This window comes from Anser cygnoides, chromosome 1 (genome assembly GCF_040182565.1).
Source record: "Anser cygnoides isolate HZ-2024a breed goose chromosome 1, Taihu_goose_T2T_genome, whole genome shotgun sequence".
Taxonomy (NCBI): Eukaryota; Metazoa; Chordata; class Aves; order Anseriformes; family Anatidae; genus Anser; species Anser cygnoides.
Window position 1 is genome coordinate 129,080,904 of NC_089873.1, and position 16,271 is coordinate 129,097,174.

The 16,271-nt window shown below is 41.8% G+C and overlaps 2 protein-coding genes across 9 annotated transcripts in view; both read left to right on the plus strand.

Moving 5' to 3' along the window:
* Positions 1 to 5,905, plus strand: part of ADGRG2 (adhesion G protein-coupled receptor G2) — a 62,532-nt gene extending 56,627 nt beyond the window's left edge. For 5 of the 6 annotated variants that reach the window (XM_048066813.2, XM_013183970.3, XM_013183973.3 and 2 more), the window contains one exon: positions 3,805 to 5,905. In XM_048066813.2, coding sequence (XP_047922770.2) covers positions 3,805 to 3,989 — 185 coding nt within the window. In that variant the 3' untranslated portion in view covers positions 3,990 to 5,905. The other variant, XM_013183977.3, reaches the window with a different exon arrangement.
* A 902-nt stretch (positions 5,906 to 6,807) lies between these two features.
* The window catches only part of PHKA2 (phosphorylase kinase regulatory subunit alpha 2), a 44,824-nt gene continuing 35,360 nt past the window's right edge, over positions 6,808 to 16,271 (plus strand). For all 3 annotated transcript variants that reach the window (XR_010826183.1, XM_048066814.2, XM_048066817.2), the window contains exons 1-10: positions 6,808 to 7,109; positions 8,449 to 8,607; positions 9,745 to 9,792; positions 10,568 to 10,736; positions 11,535 to 11,617; positions 12,254 to 12,334; positions 14,332 to 14,430; positions 14,736 to 14,882; positions 15,110 to 15,163; positions 15,716 to 15,838. Coding sequence is in view for 2 of the 3 variants with exons in the window: in XM_048066814.2 (XP_047922771.2) it covers positions 7,032 to 7,109; positions 8,449 to 8,607; positions 9,745 to 9,792; positions 10,568 to 10,736; positions 11,535 to 11,617; positions 12,254 to 12,334; positions 14,332 to 14,430; positions 14,736 to 14,882; positions 15,110 to 15,163; positions 15,716 to 15,838 (1,041 nt within the window). In the remaining variant the exon portion in view is untranslated. The remainder of the gene's footprint in view (positions 7,110 to 8,448; positions 8,608 to 9,744; positions 9,793 to 10,567; positions 10,737 to 11,534; positions 11,618 to 12,253; positions 12,335 to 14,331; positions 14,431 to 14,735; positions 14,883 to 15,109; positions 15,164 to 15,715; positions 15,839 to 16,271) is intronic.

Genomic DNA, 16,271 nt, shown 5'->3' on the forward strand with positions numbered 1-16,271 from the left:
AGAAATATACCTTTGTTGCAGGAAACAGTTGTTCTGAAGTAAAATTATTTGTGGGCCTAAGGTATTTTTCCCAACTGATCAAGAGTTGAGGCTAAGAAGTCATGCCATCAGCTAGATTGTTTAGTTTGAAGTTGTAGAATATGCTCACAAAGGTTAGGTTGTCCTCCTTTCCTGGCACATGCTGTCAGAAGAAAGCAGATAGTCAACTGGAAAACACTATAATCTCTCAGATGTACAGAGTAAAAGCTATGGAATTCATATATGCTTCCCCCTTAATGTGTTACACTGTGCATTTGGATGTGTGAGCTGCATATTGTAAAGAAATCACAAGACTTCAGCAAATGTCGTTTGGACATGCTCTCAATAGCTTTCCATGTTGAGTCTGTAAAATTAGTTCCTTTCTTTTTGCCATCCCTTTGTAAAACCTCTCTTTGGATACCACACAATGCAATAATTAACATACTTTCCATCTAACAGGCCAGTTGAGAGAGAAGAATCCTGTAACTCTCACTGTCATCAAATACAAAGCAAGGCAATATTTTTAGTTAAAAGTAGTATCTTTCAAAATGAGAGAGATTTTCAGGTGCAAAAGCCTACACATCTTGTAGCATTTTGTCTAGCTACGTTAGTTACTCTGATGAATGATATCTGCCCCTGCAACATTAGATGTGCTTATACACAACTACAAATGCATTTTGGCTACTTTTCTCAACAGAAAGAAAGATTAACAAATATTTTATAGAACTTGGGTTTTATAGCAACTGAGTGGTTCTGTTGTGGCTTTCCATAACAAGTTACTGTTGATTTGGGTAGTGTTTTAGAACAAGGTGCAAAGTTGATGGTCTAAATCATTGAGGGATGCCAATTTTATGTGACATGCTCCTGTTGTGTCCTAGTTTATTTACTTGATTAATCTTTCCAGTGTAAGAATCTGCATGGCCTGAGCCATAAGATCTCAGACAAAGCAGCTGAAAGAATTTTGTTATAACTTTGTATACACCTGTAAACACAGATGTCTCAGATGACCCATCTCCTCTCCTCTTCCACTTTACTGTACGTTTCGAATGCTGTGAACCCTGTACCACATCCTCCATTTATATCAGAAGGATTTTATGAAACCTTGCCTGTATGGTTTGATTGACTCTTCTGGGTCTGTAGGACTTCTACAAAAAGAGTCTAAATTTAAGTTCATCTTCCTGGCAAAGCTCTTTGAGACAATTCCTTACACTTAATCTTCTAAATATGGGGCAGTTGTGTCTCAGAAGAGCTATACAAATGCCTCCAGAAGGTAGTTGACCAGTGCTGGGTAGGAGCTATACAAATGCCTCCAGAAGGTAGTTGACCAGTGCTGGGTAGGAACACAGAACCTTCTGAAAAATCTGCTATACCTGATTTTCCTGCTCTCGCAGCTAGAACTGCAAAATAATCTTGTAATACTTTTATTTTTAAAAATGAGCTCAAAAAAAACAACAACAACAAAAAAAAAACAAACAAAGCAATTCTGCAAATTGAGACCTATGTCATAAATATACTAAGTTATAAACACTTAATGGTTTTGGCCCTACTACTTCCACAGAAATGTTAGTCCAGATGCAGGACTGAATGACTTGCCATGGTATATTTGGGTTGTCTATGCAGAATGTGGTTTTGCTTGCCTGTGGGATTATGTAACTTCATCTTTTCATCGCATATTAATATTTCCTCGTTTTCTGTTTTTCTATTACAGATTTGCATGTTTGGGAAACTCCCGATAGGTATCACATGACTGAACCTGCAAATTGCCTGTCTGAGGAACAGAAACAACCTTTCTGAATTTGTTCATTGAATAGCCTTTTCTCCTCAGATTTTGCACTAATGTTAGGGCGTAGCTGCTTAGAACACTGCTTCTAAAATAAATCAGTGGCAGTCAGGCAGGGGACTAAACCTGTATTTTTGCACAATTACAATGTCAGCAATTGTGGTTGTTTTCTGCCATTTCAGTCTTTATCTGATTTGAGTTGATTAAGAAAGCTCTTCTGCTCATATTACCCTCTTTACTTTTGTGTATGTTTTAGTGCTTGATGATCTTTTAAATTAATCATTAAACATCAACTTATATTTAAGAGGTTTTGTATAATCTGTTGAGACGTTGTTTCCTTTTCGCAGGTCCAGTGGCACCTCAGTAGTTTGGCAAGGAATTTGTAATTTTTATTTGACAGCCATCATTATAAGCTCACCTCCTTAAACTCTCATTCTGAAATGTTTAGATTTAGTTGTATATGCATTACATTTTCAAACTGCTAGGAAGATTTATTAACTAGAAACCTACACATGTTCACATCTTATTTTAAAAATGCTGTCTCATTCCAAAGAAAAGTTTAGAAATGAGACTTTGCAGCTGATACACTGACATATGCTTGAGTGCTTGAGTGAGTAGGCTAACTGCTGAAAGGTATGCAGTTTGCCTGAAGTGAATGCTTATGCTGTAGAGGAACTATTTGGGTAGAGTGATACTAAAGCTGTGTGCCTGGGGGCCCTGGCTAAAGCAGAAGAGAGAAGAGCAGTCCAGGCCAGTCACTCAAGCAGCTGAATCCTTTCTGCAGGAAGGGTTAAGTGCAGGGGAAGAATGTCACCACATACTTCTCCCCCTGGAGACCTCAACAAGAACTAGTTAAAAGCCATCCTGTAATGTGGCCCTGCACAGGGTGATGTGGCCCTGCACAGGCCCAGCACTTGCTTCTGCGAGGGTTGTTCAGAAGCCCAAGGCAGCAAGAAAGTGAAAGGGGAGGCTTCTGCTCCAGGATACTCGAGGTATTTGATGAACTGAAGCCAGGTGTACTAGAGAAGATCAGGTCTCGATCCCTGTAACAGGCTCATCTTTCACTGTCTCAGTGTTTCTCACCAGTACTTTTGCTCTTCTCAAAACCATAAGTGGCAAGCGGTTTCTTCATTGATTGTTGTGTCTTTTCAGTAGATTTAACATTAGCCAGTTCTGATGATGTTTGTTTGTGAAGTGTTACATTAACGCAAATAGCAAAAGCTGATGTTTTGTGTTTTTATTAAACATTTTTTAGTATTATTTTGCTGTTTCTGGTATAAACAACAGTTTTGCATCGGTGTTTATGAGCTTACTTTTCATGTTTAACAAAATGATTGTCTCCCGGAAGAAATACCAGCTCTGTTTGGGGGTTTTCCTGTCCTGATATTCCTTACAATTTAGTCCTACTCCTATGATACATATGGTATCAGGATCATGGCACATCCTTTAAATTTACATGCTTTCTGAAAAAATAATAATAATAAAAAAGAATAAAATCCAACTGGAAGTGTTTGCACAAATACAATAAAAAATCCTAATTCACAGCAAAATTATCTAGACATAGGAGATTCTATCCAGAGAATCAAGCATTTGTGGAGCTGGTGTTCCATTGCATTAGTAGGCAGCAATCAGCAGTGGTATGACACATGTTCACTGTAGGGTTACCCAAATGTTTAAGATTCTCAATCTAAATATGGCTTAGAAAAATATTTGGAGCTAGGCCATATTCTGATTGTTCTCCAGAAATAAATGTTGCAAGATGAGTGCGCTTCAAAGGAAAAAAAATATCACGTTTAGTCCAACAGTTTCTTGTTTCATATACATAGCAAAACTAAGAAACCTTTTTTTAACTAGTTAATGCAAAACTAGAATTAGAATTATTTTGCATGTTATCTAGTGATATTTATTCGAAGTCAAAGTCTATATTCGGAGAATTGTGACTTTCACTATTGAAAATATGTAATTCCTACTTTTCTGATAGGGAATGCATTTTTTTGTTTCTACAGGCCATATTTCCAGTGAGAAGAATGGTGTTTCTTTCAGCGTACAGAACGGTGATGTGTGTCTTCATGACTTTTCAGGCAAACAACTTGTATTCCAAGAAAAGGATGATACAGGCAGCCAAAATAGCCGTATCTCACTCAGAAGGACTTCAAAGAGGGGAAGCCTAACTTTCATTGAGAAAATGTGATTTCCTTTTAAACAGAACATTGTTGTACAGTGTGAAGTAGAGATTTACTTCAACAGTTTTTACATAATGTGAGAAGACCAAAAACTGATTTTATTTAATATATGGTACTGAAACTTCCAAGGCAGCATGTAATGTATTGACAAGGACAATTACTAATTAAAAAAAAAAAAGAAGTGGGGAGGGAGCTACTGTTTTGACAAGGTATTTCAGATGTTGAATTACAGCTGGTATGTTCCCATTTTGAATCTTCAGTAGAGGTTTTTTGAGGGTTTTTACATTTAAAGGAAAGTTTTGTTTAGAGCTTTTTTCATTACATATAAGTTTATCTGGATATAATTATAATGCATAGTAGTATTGTATAAATGTAGGAAAATACAACTTCTGCATACAAATGATATCTTTAAAAATGTTAGCTATACTGTCTTCAACTTTTGTATGTTGTAGTTGCAGGCTATAGCGCTGTACATAAGCAGGAAAATGTCTGCTTTTAAGCATCTTAGTGATACTTTTGTATTTATTTCTTGTAAATTTAAACATTCCTTTGTATAGAAAAATAATTGCTGTTTTGTTTTAACTTTTATTGTACTTTGCATTTGTCTTTAATTGAAATAATTTACTTTAACATAGAATGATACAGAAGCTAATTTGTTCAGTAAGTGAAATCACTTACAGTGGTTTAAATTCATTCACCAGATACAGGACTGTAAATACAAACACTATTGGTCTTTAACCTTTAGCGACCTCTTATTACAACAGAGAGCGGTAAGAAACTGGGTGTCTTCAAAGGAGAGTGCCAAGAATGAGGGATTGATAAGTAAAGTAGCCAGTAGGTTATTAAATACAGCTAAGTTATCTTAGTGGCTTGAGTAAGTCAATGGAAGCTTTTGCCATTGATTTCAGCAGGGTCAATAGTTTATCTTGAGTGTGGGTTCCAGAGATTAAACACACTGGCATTTCTCATCTGCAACGATAAAGTAGCAAAGTGTTATTTTTTGAATTAAAAAAATAAATACAGAAAATAAATGCTAGCTGCTGTATTTAGTAGTCTAGTAAATTGTTCATTTTGTCGTGTGGCTGTTTTTAAGGGGCAGCTCTTGAGCAGTTACAATGTATTTCTGTTTGTACTTTGTTCCTTTTTTGGCAAACCAAATCCTGAGGCTCTAGCTCAGTAGTTCATGAAGCAAAGTTTCATTTTCTTTGTGTTATTTGTTTGGAAAAGATGGATTTGGGCTCTTCGTGTGAAACAGCTGAACGAAAATAGAACCCATCCAACATCGTGAAGATTTTTGAAGAGAAATTAGCGGGAGCCCTGGTTGTGCCTACTTCTTACACAGGTGTGCAACTGTGGCCATTTCTTCTGCTCCGTGCGTTCTTGGAGAAAGGTTGGATGCTGCCAGAGCAAGAGCTAGAACAAACTTAGTGCCACACTGCAGACTGATGGACCCTGGAAGGGGAATTTTTTGAGGCAGGCATACGCTGCAGGGGAAAGAGTACTTTGCTTTCCCAGAGGACTCAGTAGGGAGCCCTGGAAACGCTCTTCTCAACCAAATCCATCAGTTAAACAACTCCTTTCTGGGTCTCTCTTGTAGTTCAGCAATTGAACCTCTTCATTACTCAAACCGTCTTGTGGTCCTATATGCAATGCCTGGGTTCTTTTGGTCACCTGTGTCTGAGACTACTCTGAATATGCTTTTGAAGTGCGAACTTAAAGTATTTGTTGTATTTATCCACGAGGTTTTAACTGCATGTTAATAAAAGACGGTACTGGAATGCTAGTAGCTGGAATGCATTTCTGTGAATGCTTTAACTATTGGTGAATTGCCTTTGCACTGTTTCTTGTAAATTTATTTAATGTTCTTGTATTTATATTTTCAACTGTAAAAAATAATAAATTTACAGCAAGTAAACACATAAAATACATAAACTTTGTCTTTTAGATAAATGTGTCGTTATATGGGATTGTGTTACAATTCTTCAGATGACATGAGCTGGAGAAAATGCTGACCTTGCCCTTGCATTTATTTTTTTTTCCTACATCATATTTCACGTTTCATGGTTCTGGCAGATCTGTTTGTAGCAGAGAAAAGGTCTGATGTGTCTGTCTGCTCAATGCTTGTCCTCAAGTCTGCTGAAAGTCTTCCATCAGAATGTTGTGAGCAAAAGCACATAGCTGAGTTTGGCTTCAGTGATTAAATTCCACAGTAAAAAGGACATCCACTGTCACTGCTTGGAGTCTTCATTTGTTTTTAATTTTGCGGAAAAAAAAAGGCAAAAAATGCATGCAATTAAACAAGTTGGCATGCTGTGATTAACACAGCTCTGTGGCTTCCAGGTCCCAGTAGTTCACTTAAAGCTTTGCAACTAAGCCATATTATGGCCTACAGACTACATGTCCTCTTGGCACTTGTTCCTTTGTGCGCTGCTAGCGGTGTAGCCATGGCAGCTCAGAGCCTGCTGAAAGCTGCAACCCCTTTTCTGGGAGAAAGCGGAGTGGAAGACTGCGCATCAACTTGTGGCTGCGGAGCTAAGCCCAGGACGCTTGTCAAGAGATTTGGAGTTTAGGCTTAGGTAAACAGCAGCACCCGGTGTGCAGCTGGCACCATCTCAGAGAGCAAACCTGTTCCCTGGGTGTCTGCAATCTTTGTTGACTTCTATGGTAGAAAGTGATGCCCTGAAGCGGTAAACGTGCAGATTTATGGGAGAAAGAACTGGCTGCTCTTCTGGGATTGTGAAACCTTCACTGAACTACAGCTGCACGGCTGTGACTGAGGGAGTTAACGAACTTGTGAGGAGAGCCCTGCCCCCGCTCCTGCTGTGCAGTTCGTACACAACTGCTGTCTGAGAGCCACAAGAGAGCCAGCAGCTCTCCCGACAGGACTGTTTCCGTGGTCAGGTAGAGCCGTGCCGCCCCTCCGGGCCTCGGCGCTGCCCCCGCCCCGGGCGCCGAGGGGAGGTGGCTCCGGGCCCCGCCCGCGGCCGCCGCCATCTCCTGCTGCCGCCGCGCCGAGCGCGGCCGGGGGCTGAGGGCGGCCGGGAGCGGCCATGAGGAGCCGCAGCAACTCGGGGGTGCGCCTGGACGGCTACGCCCGCCTGGTCCAGCGGACAATCCTCTGCCACCAGGTGAGGGGGATTCGAGCCGAGCCGAGCCGTGCGGAGCCGGGGGGGAGCCGCTGGGGGGGGGCTCCGCGGCCGCTTAAGGGGAGGCGGGGGGGTGACCTTGGGCTGCCTCGATGCGTGACACGGATCGGTTCTGGTTCGGGCGTGCAGAGCGAGCCGCCGGGTCGCAGCAAGGCAGGCAGCTCAGGAGGGCCTAGAGAGATGCTGCGGGATGGGTTTCTAGGCTGGAGCAGCGAGCCAGGGCAAGCCTGAGCCACCTGCTTGGCCACGAGCAGGAGGCGTGTAGAAACGGACTGGCTCGGGTTGGAAGGCACCTCAGAGACCATCCGCTTCCAACCCCCCCGCCACGGGTTTAAGATGCTGCTGAGGTCGCACGGGCTCGATACGCGACTGACCTTGTACCTCGCATCCATGAGCGTGCCAGACGTGTAGAGTTGGCACGCGAGCTGGCGTGCGGTGACGGCGGGCACTGAGCCCGTGCTCCCAGCGGCACGGCCGGGACAGGGCGCGGGCGTTTGGCCGTGAGGAAAACGTGTCCGATACGCCAGCGGTCAGACATCTCACTAGCAGCAATTGGTCTTACATCCATCCCAGCCTCTCTGTTTGAACACACAAAGCTGACAAAGAGAGTCTTAAAAATTGATGGTAATGAAGTGATGGGAATCAGTGATTAAATGAAAAATTTAATGGAGTGTTTGGAACGCAAGAGACTGCTCGTTCGGTCGGTGTGCTGGTTTTCAGGCAGCGCTGCTGTTAAGCACCGTCAGAATTTGCCATTCTGTACATTGGAGGGTATAAAAAGACTTTGCATGCATTCGTGTTTTAGCTTTCATAAACCATGTAGCTAAATAAACAAATACTTTTTTTCACCCCTTAGAAGGGAAGTAGAATTTCTTTAACTTCCTCGAGGTCATACCACAGACTGAGGTCATGCCACACGCAAGAACAGATCCCAAACTTAGTTTCTAGTATTAACTCAGTACCCCGTTTTCCTTCCAAATATGCAAAATTTAAGTTCATATTTCCTCAGTGTATTTCAGATTTCACCTAGTGACTTAGCTAATCATCCTGGGTGGATGAGGATGCCCAGCTAGGTGTTGTAAATTACATCCTGAAGTGTTGAAAGAAATTTTGTGTTTCACTTGTGCGAGTTTGGGAAAGGACTGGGCCTCTCTTTTATTGTAAAACTGTGACAGCCACAGTGTGCAACCAGTGTGAAATCATCCTTGCTCTCTCTTTTGTTTCTGTTTCTTTCTCTTTTAATAAGGAAAGAATCAGTTCATATTGATAGATGGGATTTCAGGTAATGATGTTTGTTCTGTACTCTTTCTGCTCTGCTTAGAATCCAGTAACAGGGCTGCTTTCAGCTGGTACAGACCATAAGGATGCTTGGGTACGGGACAACGTCTACAGCATCCTGGCAGTGTGGGGGCTCGGGATGGCTTACCGAAAGAATGCAGACCGGGATGAGGATAAGGCCAAAGCCTATGAGCTTGAGCAGGTACGTCAAAGTTTTTGGCATAAACCAGCTATGCTGTTGGTTTGTTTGTTTGTTTGTTTTCTTGTTTCCTAGGGGGGTGGTTGTGAATGGTGTGCTTGCATTGCTGCTGTGTCTAGGATCTGGCACAGTTTTCCCAGCATGGAATATGTGTTTTGTTCCCTTGGCAGTAGTGTCTGTGTGCCACAAGGTGGCCTGTATTTCCAGCTGCCTCCCAGGAGGTAAGATTTGGAGAACTGAACAACAGACAGGCTAACATCTGAATTAAAATATAAACAAAACACAAACTGGTAGGAGTCAAACTTCCATTGCATGGCAGATTGTTGAAAACTAGGCTTCCGAGAGATGTTATACCCAGATTGACAAGCCTCTTTGATTAAACCTTGAGATCCCTCATGAGGTATATTTTGGAGCAGAAAATCAAGTTTAGGTTGCTTGAATCCTAGGATATCATTTTATCTGCTAAACTGTCCTTTCCCTTAAGGAGAAACATGCCCTTTAAAGTAGCTGTCTTTGAAATGTGCATGTGTGTAGTCTCATGAAAGTCATACATGGTGTATAGACATGTTTGGTCAGAAACAAAGGCACAGATCTCCAGACTGGGAGGGAACTGGAAGGGGAGGTAGCTCACACAGTTAGTTTTAGTCACAGATAAAAATGGGTTTTATTTCTTCATTTCAGACTAGATCTTGTGCTTCTCTTTGTGCACACTAAAGTCCCTTTCTTTACATTAGTCATCTGTTTGCCGTTGTGCTGTATAAAGAGATGAAGAGACTCCACAGGTTACTGTGTCAATGCCTTGCAGTTATTTACCAGTGTTCCCTGGATCTGGTGCTCCACAAACCATTATTACTGTTCTTACAACATGTGACATTACTCTTTCTTAGCCAGATAGAAAGACCACAGAGGGTTGCTCCACTATTTAGAGAGGACCCGTGGGAAAAGATTTATTCTCCTAGATAGGGATCAACCAAATTAAAAAAGAAAAAAAAAAGGCATTTAAAGCATTTAAGTCTAATACAATTTCCTGTCTTTGGGAGGACATTAGCAGGGAGTGTGAACTTCGTGGCTTTTGAATGTTTGTAACATCTGATAAGGCTGGCGATGCACAAGTGTCACTGGTTTGTTTTGTTCTTGCAGAACGTTGTGAAGCTGATGCGGGGGCTCTTGCAGTGCATGATGAGACAGGTATGTTATAACCCAGCAACATCTACTGCGGGTAGCAGCAAGGTGAGATGCAGGGCTGTAGGTGGAGGGAGAGAAGGAAAGTATTCTGGAAAATGCGTGTGCCCAGAATGAAGAGCCTTAGCTCTCCAAGCCATTACTGTATGGAAAGTGTCCATCTGGCAGTAGCGTAGTACCACAGACTTGCAGGCAAGTAGCAGTGAATGGTTTGACTGACTTCCACTTGTGTGTTTGTTGCCAGCGGGGGTTGAAAAATTTTTGGCGTCGGTATGAGTTGAACTAGCATGTGCTGTAAATACAAAGCATTTCATTTGAAGCAGAGACTCCTTGTGTTTTTTTTTCCTTTTTTTTTTTTTTTTTCTGCAGAATGATTGTGTGTTTGTGCACTTGTACAAGGTGGTATGGGAAGTCTTTTTAAAGTTCTGTAGTTTCTTTGAGCAAAACTGATCCTACTTGCACCTTTTTGAGATCAGGCTTGTAGCAAATCACAGTCTAGCCATTGCAAACTGATTTTCACAAACATGCATACCCGTAACAGAGATCTGAGGTGGTTTAAATTTACTTTTTCCCAAACAGACATGGATTTAGCTAGAGTCTGAAGTTGAAGCACTTTCTCTCTTTTGTTATCTCGTTTTTGTTCTCTCGTTTGTTATCAAACTGAGGTAACAAAAATTAGGACCTTGTGTTTCACCTTGCCTAAGACAAGGTGCTTGTTTTGAAGTTACTTGGAGAATTTCTTCCAACATTATTCATATTCTAAATCTCTGGTGTTTTTCAGGTAGATAAGGTAGAGAAGTTCAAATGCACACAGAGTACCAAAGACTGCCTGCACGCCAAGTATAACTCAGCTACTTGTGCCACCGTGGTTGGAGATGACCAGTGGGGACATCTGCAAGTAGATGCAACTTCGCTTTACCTGCTCTTCTTGGCACAGATGACTGCATCAGGTAAGCAGAAGTTATGTTAGCCTTGGCTATTGTTGCAGTCTTTGTATTCCAGCTTTCATTTAAATGGAAGAGAGTTGTAACTAGCTTCAAAGATCTTTGCGTAGTTATTACTCAGAAAATAATGTTTCTGTGGAAGAGATGTGGATGTGAAACTGGGACATACACACAGTAACTGCCCAGGCAACGTCCATTCCCTTAAAGTTTGTTGGCATACAAATACACAAGCTACACAGAGTCGCATCAGAGAAGAGCTGTGTTTGAAGACTACATGGGTTGTGCTGATGAACAAACAGGTTTCTTCCGAGAGTGACCACATTGAGTCAGGTGCCACTAAGCCTATCTGTGTTCCTTTTCTTGCTGGCGCTGTTTTACTTTGTGCTCTTCTCACCTGTGCTCTTCCTGAGAGGATAAGGCTCTTATCCTGGTGATCTCCTGGCAGAGCGAGAAGCAGATGGTGGGGTGGGGCTGCTGCTGGAGTTGCGCCATGCGGTTCTTGAGAGCGAGAGCTGGCCCAGGCATCTCTGCTCTGTACCCTCTGGGGATGAATGCCACTCTCCTGCTGAGGGTGTTTTTTTGGCTGGTCTTTGAAACAGGTGATGTGTATTGGTGGCATTTGAAATAGTTTATCAGCAGCAAATATTGAGGCTTGCTGCTGCTTCTTTTGAAATCAGCATGAGTCTTTCCATTGGTTTCTGTGGACAGTATTTTGTAGCAAATAGGCAAAAGCTTGAAACTCATTGAAAAGTAAATATTTCTGTTTTAATATGTGTAATTACTTTCTTCCCCTCTTCTAATCAGGATTACGTATCATCTTTACCCTTGATGAAGTTGCTTTTATTCAGAATCTTGTTTTTTACATAGAAGCTGCCTACAAAGTTGCTGTAAGTACTTATTTAAGTGTTAAACGTCTGAACACTGCTCAGATATGGGTGGAAAAATATTTATTGATGGTGAATGAAAACATGGGCTTCGTTTTCCATGAGAGGATGTCAGAATCTGTCAGTACTTTATGTTGTGAGCAGCATCTTTGGAGATGGTGGGAGGGCTGTGGAGGGATTTACTGCTGCCTGGGTGAGGTATATTTGTTCTATCATCATAATAGGTTTTCTTAAATTATTATTTTGATCTTTATGGATAATAAATAATAACTCTTGATGTTTCATCTTATGGGCCTTTCTAAAAAGAGCAAAGTGTTATCAAACGTTTTTGGAAAGTAATGAAGTTGAAGAGGTAGAGGGAGAAGCGTGCAGGATAAAGGGCTTTGTGTGGTCAGTGCAGAAAGTGGTTCATGCTTACAGACCTCATCCTGCTGGGATATATCTCTTTGTACTGCTCTTCAGACATGAGGGGGAGCTCTTCAGAGACTTGGGGAATTTTTTGTTATTTTATTTTTTAAGGCCAATAGACAAGTTTCATACTAGGGTCCGGTTTTGTGGTGGGGCTGTGCATGTGGAGGCAAGGGAGGGAATTAGTTTTCTAGGTAACCATGCCATTTTTTTTTTATGTTATTCTTGCAGGATTATGGCATTTGGGAACGTGGTGATAAGACAAACCAGGGCATCCCTGAACTGAATGCAAGCTCCGTGGGGATGGCCAAAGTGAGAACGTCTTCCTGACTCCTCCTTCTTGGCTGTTCTGTTACTCTAAATGGCTCTAGTGAACCCGATAGCTTCCTTTGCATAGCCTTCTTGGCCCCTGCAGCTGTTAACTGATTGTATAAGAATTTTTGTTTGGGTGTGAGTTGAGTATTCAGTGCCAAATCCTTGTGATAATGGCTAGCATTGAAGGACCTTAATACAGTTGTTCCAAGGACTGCAAAATATCTAGCAGGGTCATTGAGGCATGAATCTGATAGGTTCAGTGAGGTGCAGTCTTATGAAGTGGCCTCTTTTTTTTTTTTTTTTTTTTAATCCCTCCTTTTTAATTATCTACCTTCAGTATTATACAGGATGTTTTCATGTTAAGGTTGAGTCGGATGTAAATTCTGGAAAACAGCAGGATATCAACCACAGAAATTATTCACAACTAAAATAGGCAGAAAAATGAGTAAAGATCTATTTAAAAGAAAGCAAGTATTTCTGGTTCCTCTGTATTGCAAGGTCACAGAGATATTCAATGAAGCTCTAAAGGCCATAAATGTATATTGTAGTTTCCAACTCCCTTTTTACATAGTGTCTGGGGGACTGACACAAACCGAGTATTAGTAACATCAAAGGTGCAGTTGCATTTCAGCATGATTTATCAGTAACCAAGATCTTGCGTGGCTGGCTGCAAGAGGGAGAAGCTGCTGGTGTTGGCTGCGGTTGAGTCAAAGAGTGACAAGGCAGCTTCAGTGGGGGTGCCTCAGTGTGAGGTTTTTGTCTTGAACAGTCTGGTGGGGGTTGCTGTGGTCTGAATACCCTGCTGCAGAGGTTGATCCTGTTTTCTTAATATGTTTTGGGATTTCTCCCCCTTAACACTTGTCTCTTGTATCTGTTTTGTTGCAATCCGTGGCAGCAGTACAGCAGAGAATGTGTTTCCTTGAATGGATCCAAGTGTCTTGTGTTCACCATTAAGGCTGCTTGTGGTCCTGGCTGTAAATTCCTCAGTGAAACTTTCCGCTGTTAGCAGAAACATCTGCTGCTCTATTGGTCTGCTAGAGAGAGAGCCTTTGTAGAGCCAGGGAACTGATGTTTGTGTTGCCTCTCGGCGGAGATCAGGCAAGCTGCTCTCTGCTCTACTCCCTTGGTCAGGGATTTGCATTAGGGTGAAGCTGCAGGATACAAATAGACACGGAGCAGCACTCAGTGTGGCCCCAGCCCTGCGAACTGGAGTTTCAGGGGAAAGCTCTGCTAAGCTGGCTCTGGTAGCCCAGTCCTTGCTCTCTTCCTGCCCCAGTCCCTGGGTAGCACCGCAAACCCCACATCAGCAAAGCCAGGGTTTTGTAGCCTTCTGGGTTAAAGTAGGGATGCTCAAACAAAGTGGATGGGCTGCTAATGTCTTCCCTAGGCATACGCATTATGGCTGAGAGGTACAAGACATGCTGATTCACCTGCCGAGACAGGGCATGATGTGTCTGGTTGGCCATTAGGAGTGCAGAGAGCAGACATCTCATCTCTCTTTCCCTCGGGAAGTGCTGGTATCAGTAAGAGAAGTAGATGGCAGTGCTCTCTTCTCCAGGAACCGGCCTCCGATGGTCCTGGGCATGTTGAGCAAGCCTTTCTCTGTGAATAGCCCTGCAGGAAGGAGGATTGAAAGGCTACTAAATGGAGGAGTTATTTTGGCTGTGGGACAGAAAAATTTATTACTAAATACTATTTAGGTATTATCTCAGCAGAAGCAGCGCTGCCCATTGCTTTGCATTGCATTTTAACTGTGAGAAGGGTCACCAGCACATCAGTCCTGTATCCTTCCAGTGGAAAGGCAAAAATATTTATTTTTTCTAAAATACTTCAGTGCTTCCCATTGAAGTTGAAAACATGTCTGTGGAGCAAACCTCTCTAACCTAATCTCATTCTGAAGAAAAGTACATGTGCTAGGGTGTATACTTGACTTAAAAGTTATTTAATGTTTGTTTTACTTTGGGGGTGTGTGTGTTTGTTTGTTTGTTTTGAAGGCTGCTTTGGAAGCAATAGATGAGCTAGATCTTTTTGGAGCTCACGGAGGGCACAAATCAGTGATTCATGTTCTTCCTGATGAAGTAGAACATTGTCAGGTAAAAACTAGTTTTCTGTTTCCTTTGCTAGGAGAAAACCCATGTCCCTTTCCCCTTCCCTTTTGTTGTTAAATTTAATGATGATTAACTGAGCTGAAAACTTAATAAGGATGACTTCAGACTGCGCTGTTCACCTTGTTTATAGTAGATCACATACAAGTGTGTTCTCCTGTTCACCTAGCTAAAATAATTATGCAGTGAATTCTTTCTCAGTTGGCAAACAGTATATTCCATTTGCATTTTACATAGTCTTTTGAACAAGACAAATTATTTTACATCCCTCTCTTTGTTCCTGTTTTGCTCAGTCTATACTTTACTCCATGTTGCCGAGGGCATCCACGTCAAAGGAGATAGATGCTGGCCTTCTCTCTATTATTTCTTACCCGGCTTTTGCAGTGGAGGATATAAACCTTGTTAATGTAACCAAGAGCGAAATCATATCCAAACTGCAGGTAAGGATTTCCTTTATTTTTATTTTTTCAGAGAGAAAGAGAAGCAGAACTTCCTTTCTTAACTGAAAATCCTAATTAAACAGATTGCCAGACTTGGTGGGTCTGTGCATGGAACAGAGGGAAGAAAACCCCTAAGTGGCATTGAAAACACACTGCTTATACACAGATGTCAGTCTATGAGGAAGAATGGTATGAGAAGTTTTCTGTAATTTTGTCTGTTTTTATAGGGCCGCTATGGCTGCTGTCGTTTTCTCCGGGATGGCTACAAGACACCCAGAGAGGTATTTCTGATGTGTATTTTCAGTAGACATTAGGAAGAATATTATCTCTTGTTTATGGACAATTTTTTCATCTTATGTACATGAAGGGTGAAGTTCTGCATCATTGTTAAGACATCTTAGTGGTGACATCTTTGGTAGTAATCCAGGCGTCCGCCCTGGGAATGACTCATGTCTGAAGGAGACTAATGGTCTGAAAACCACTTATTACTGAGAGAAGTTAATTCATCATTCTACAAGGAGTGACATGCTTATGGTGCCTAAGGGGAAGCAATGTGTTTGAGGTGCCCCGGGGTGTCTTTGAACTAGGGCAGAGACAAATTATTGGGTGACACCTAGATTCTAAGCCTGGGAAGGGTTGATTTGTCTGGAAACAGATTAAATGAGCCTGGGACTGAATGTGAGAAAGAAATCAAGAGGCTGCGTGGAAACTGGTTCCTGTGTTTTTATTGGTTTCTTGGTTTTAATTACTTGTATAAAATAGGCTTCCATTATGTATGGAGTTTGAGTGACTAATTTAGCACTGTGACTAAATGAACATGATTGAATTTCCAGGATCCAAGCAGGCTGCACTACGATCCTGCTGAGCTCAAGCTGTTTGAGAATATTGAATGTGAGTGGCCGGTGTTCTGGACGTACTTCCTAATTGACGGAGTATTTAATGAGGACAAAATTCAGGTGAGGAAAAAGGAAACGCCTTTGAATAGAAATGCAAAGAAGTATTTTGTAGCTTTGCTCTATGTTTATTTTGCTTATCGGTTGTCTCCATGGAAGTCCCAATGACCCGTTCCTGTAGTAGATCCCAGCAGAAGGCAGATCCTTCACCGTGTGCAATATTGATGTAGACAAATTATGTATTTGTGTAGATGGATCACGTACTGCAGATATCAGTAGCTGGGTGAGGACATGCAGCCTCTGGTCTTGCATGCTGCTCTGGGGCTGTGGTGTGATGGGTGTTACTATTTGAATCTCGTGCAATTTTGATGCTCTGTTGGCATCAAACACTACTGGGAATTTACTGGGATTCACAAGAATTCACTTTCATACATTCAAGGGAGATTTGGAGTGGATTAGACCCTTACGAGGAGCCATTTCATTTTCATTGATTTCA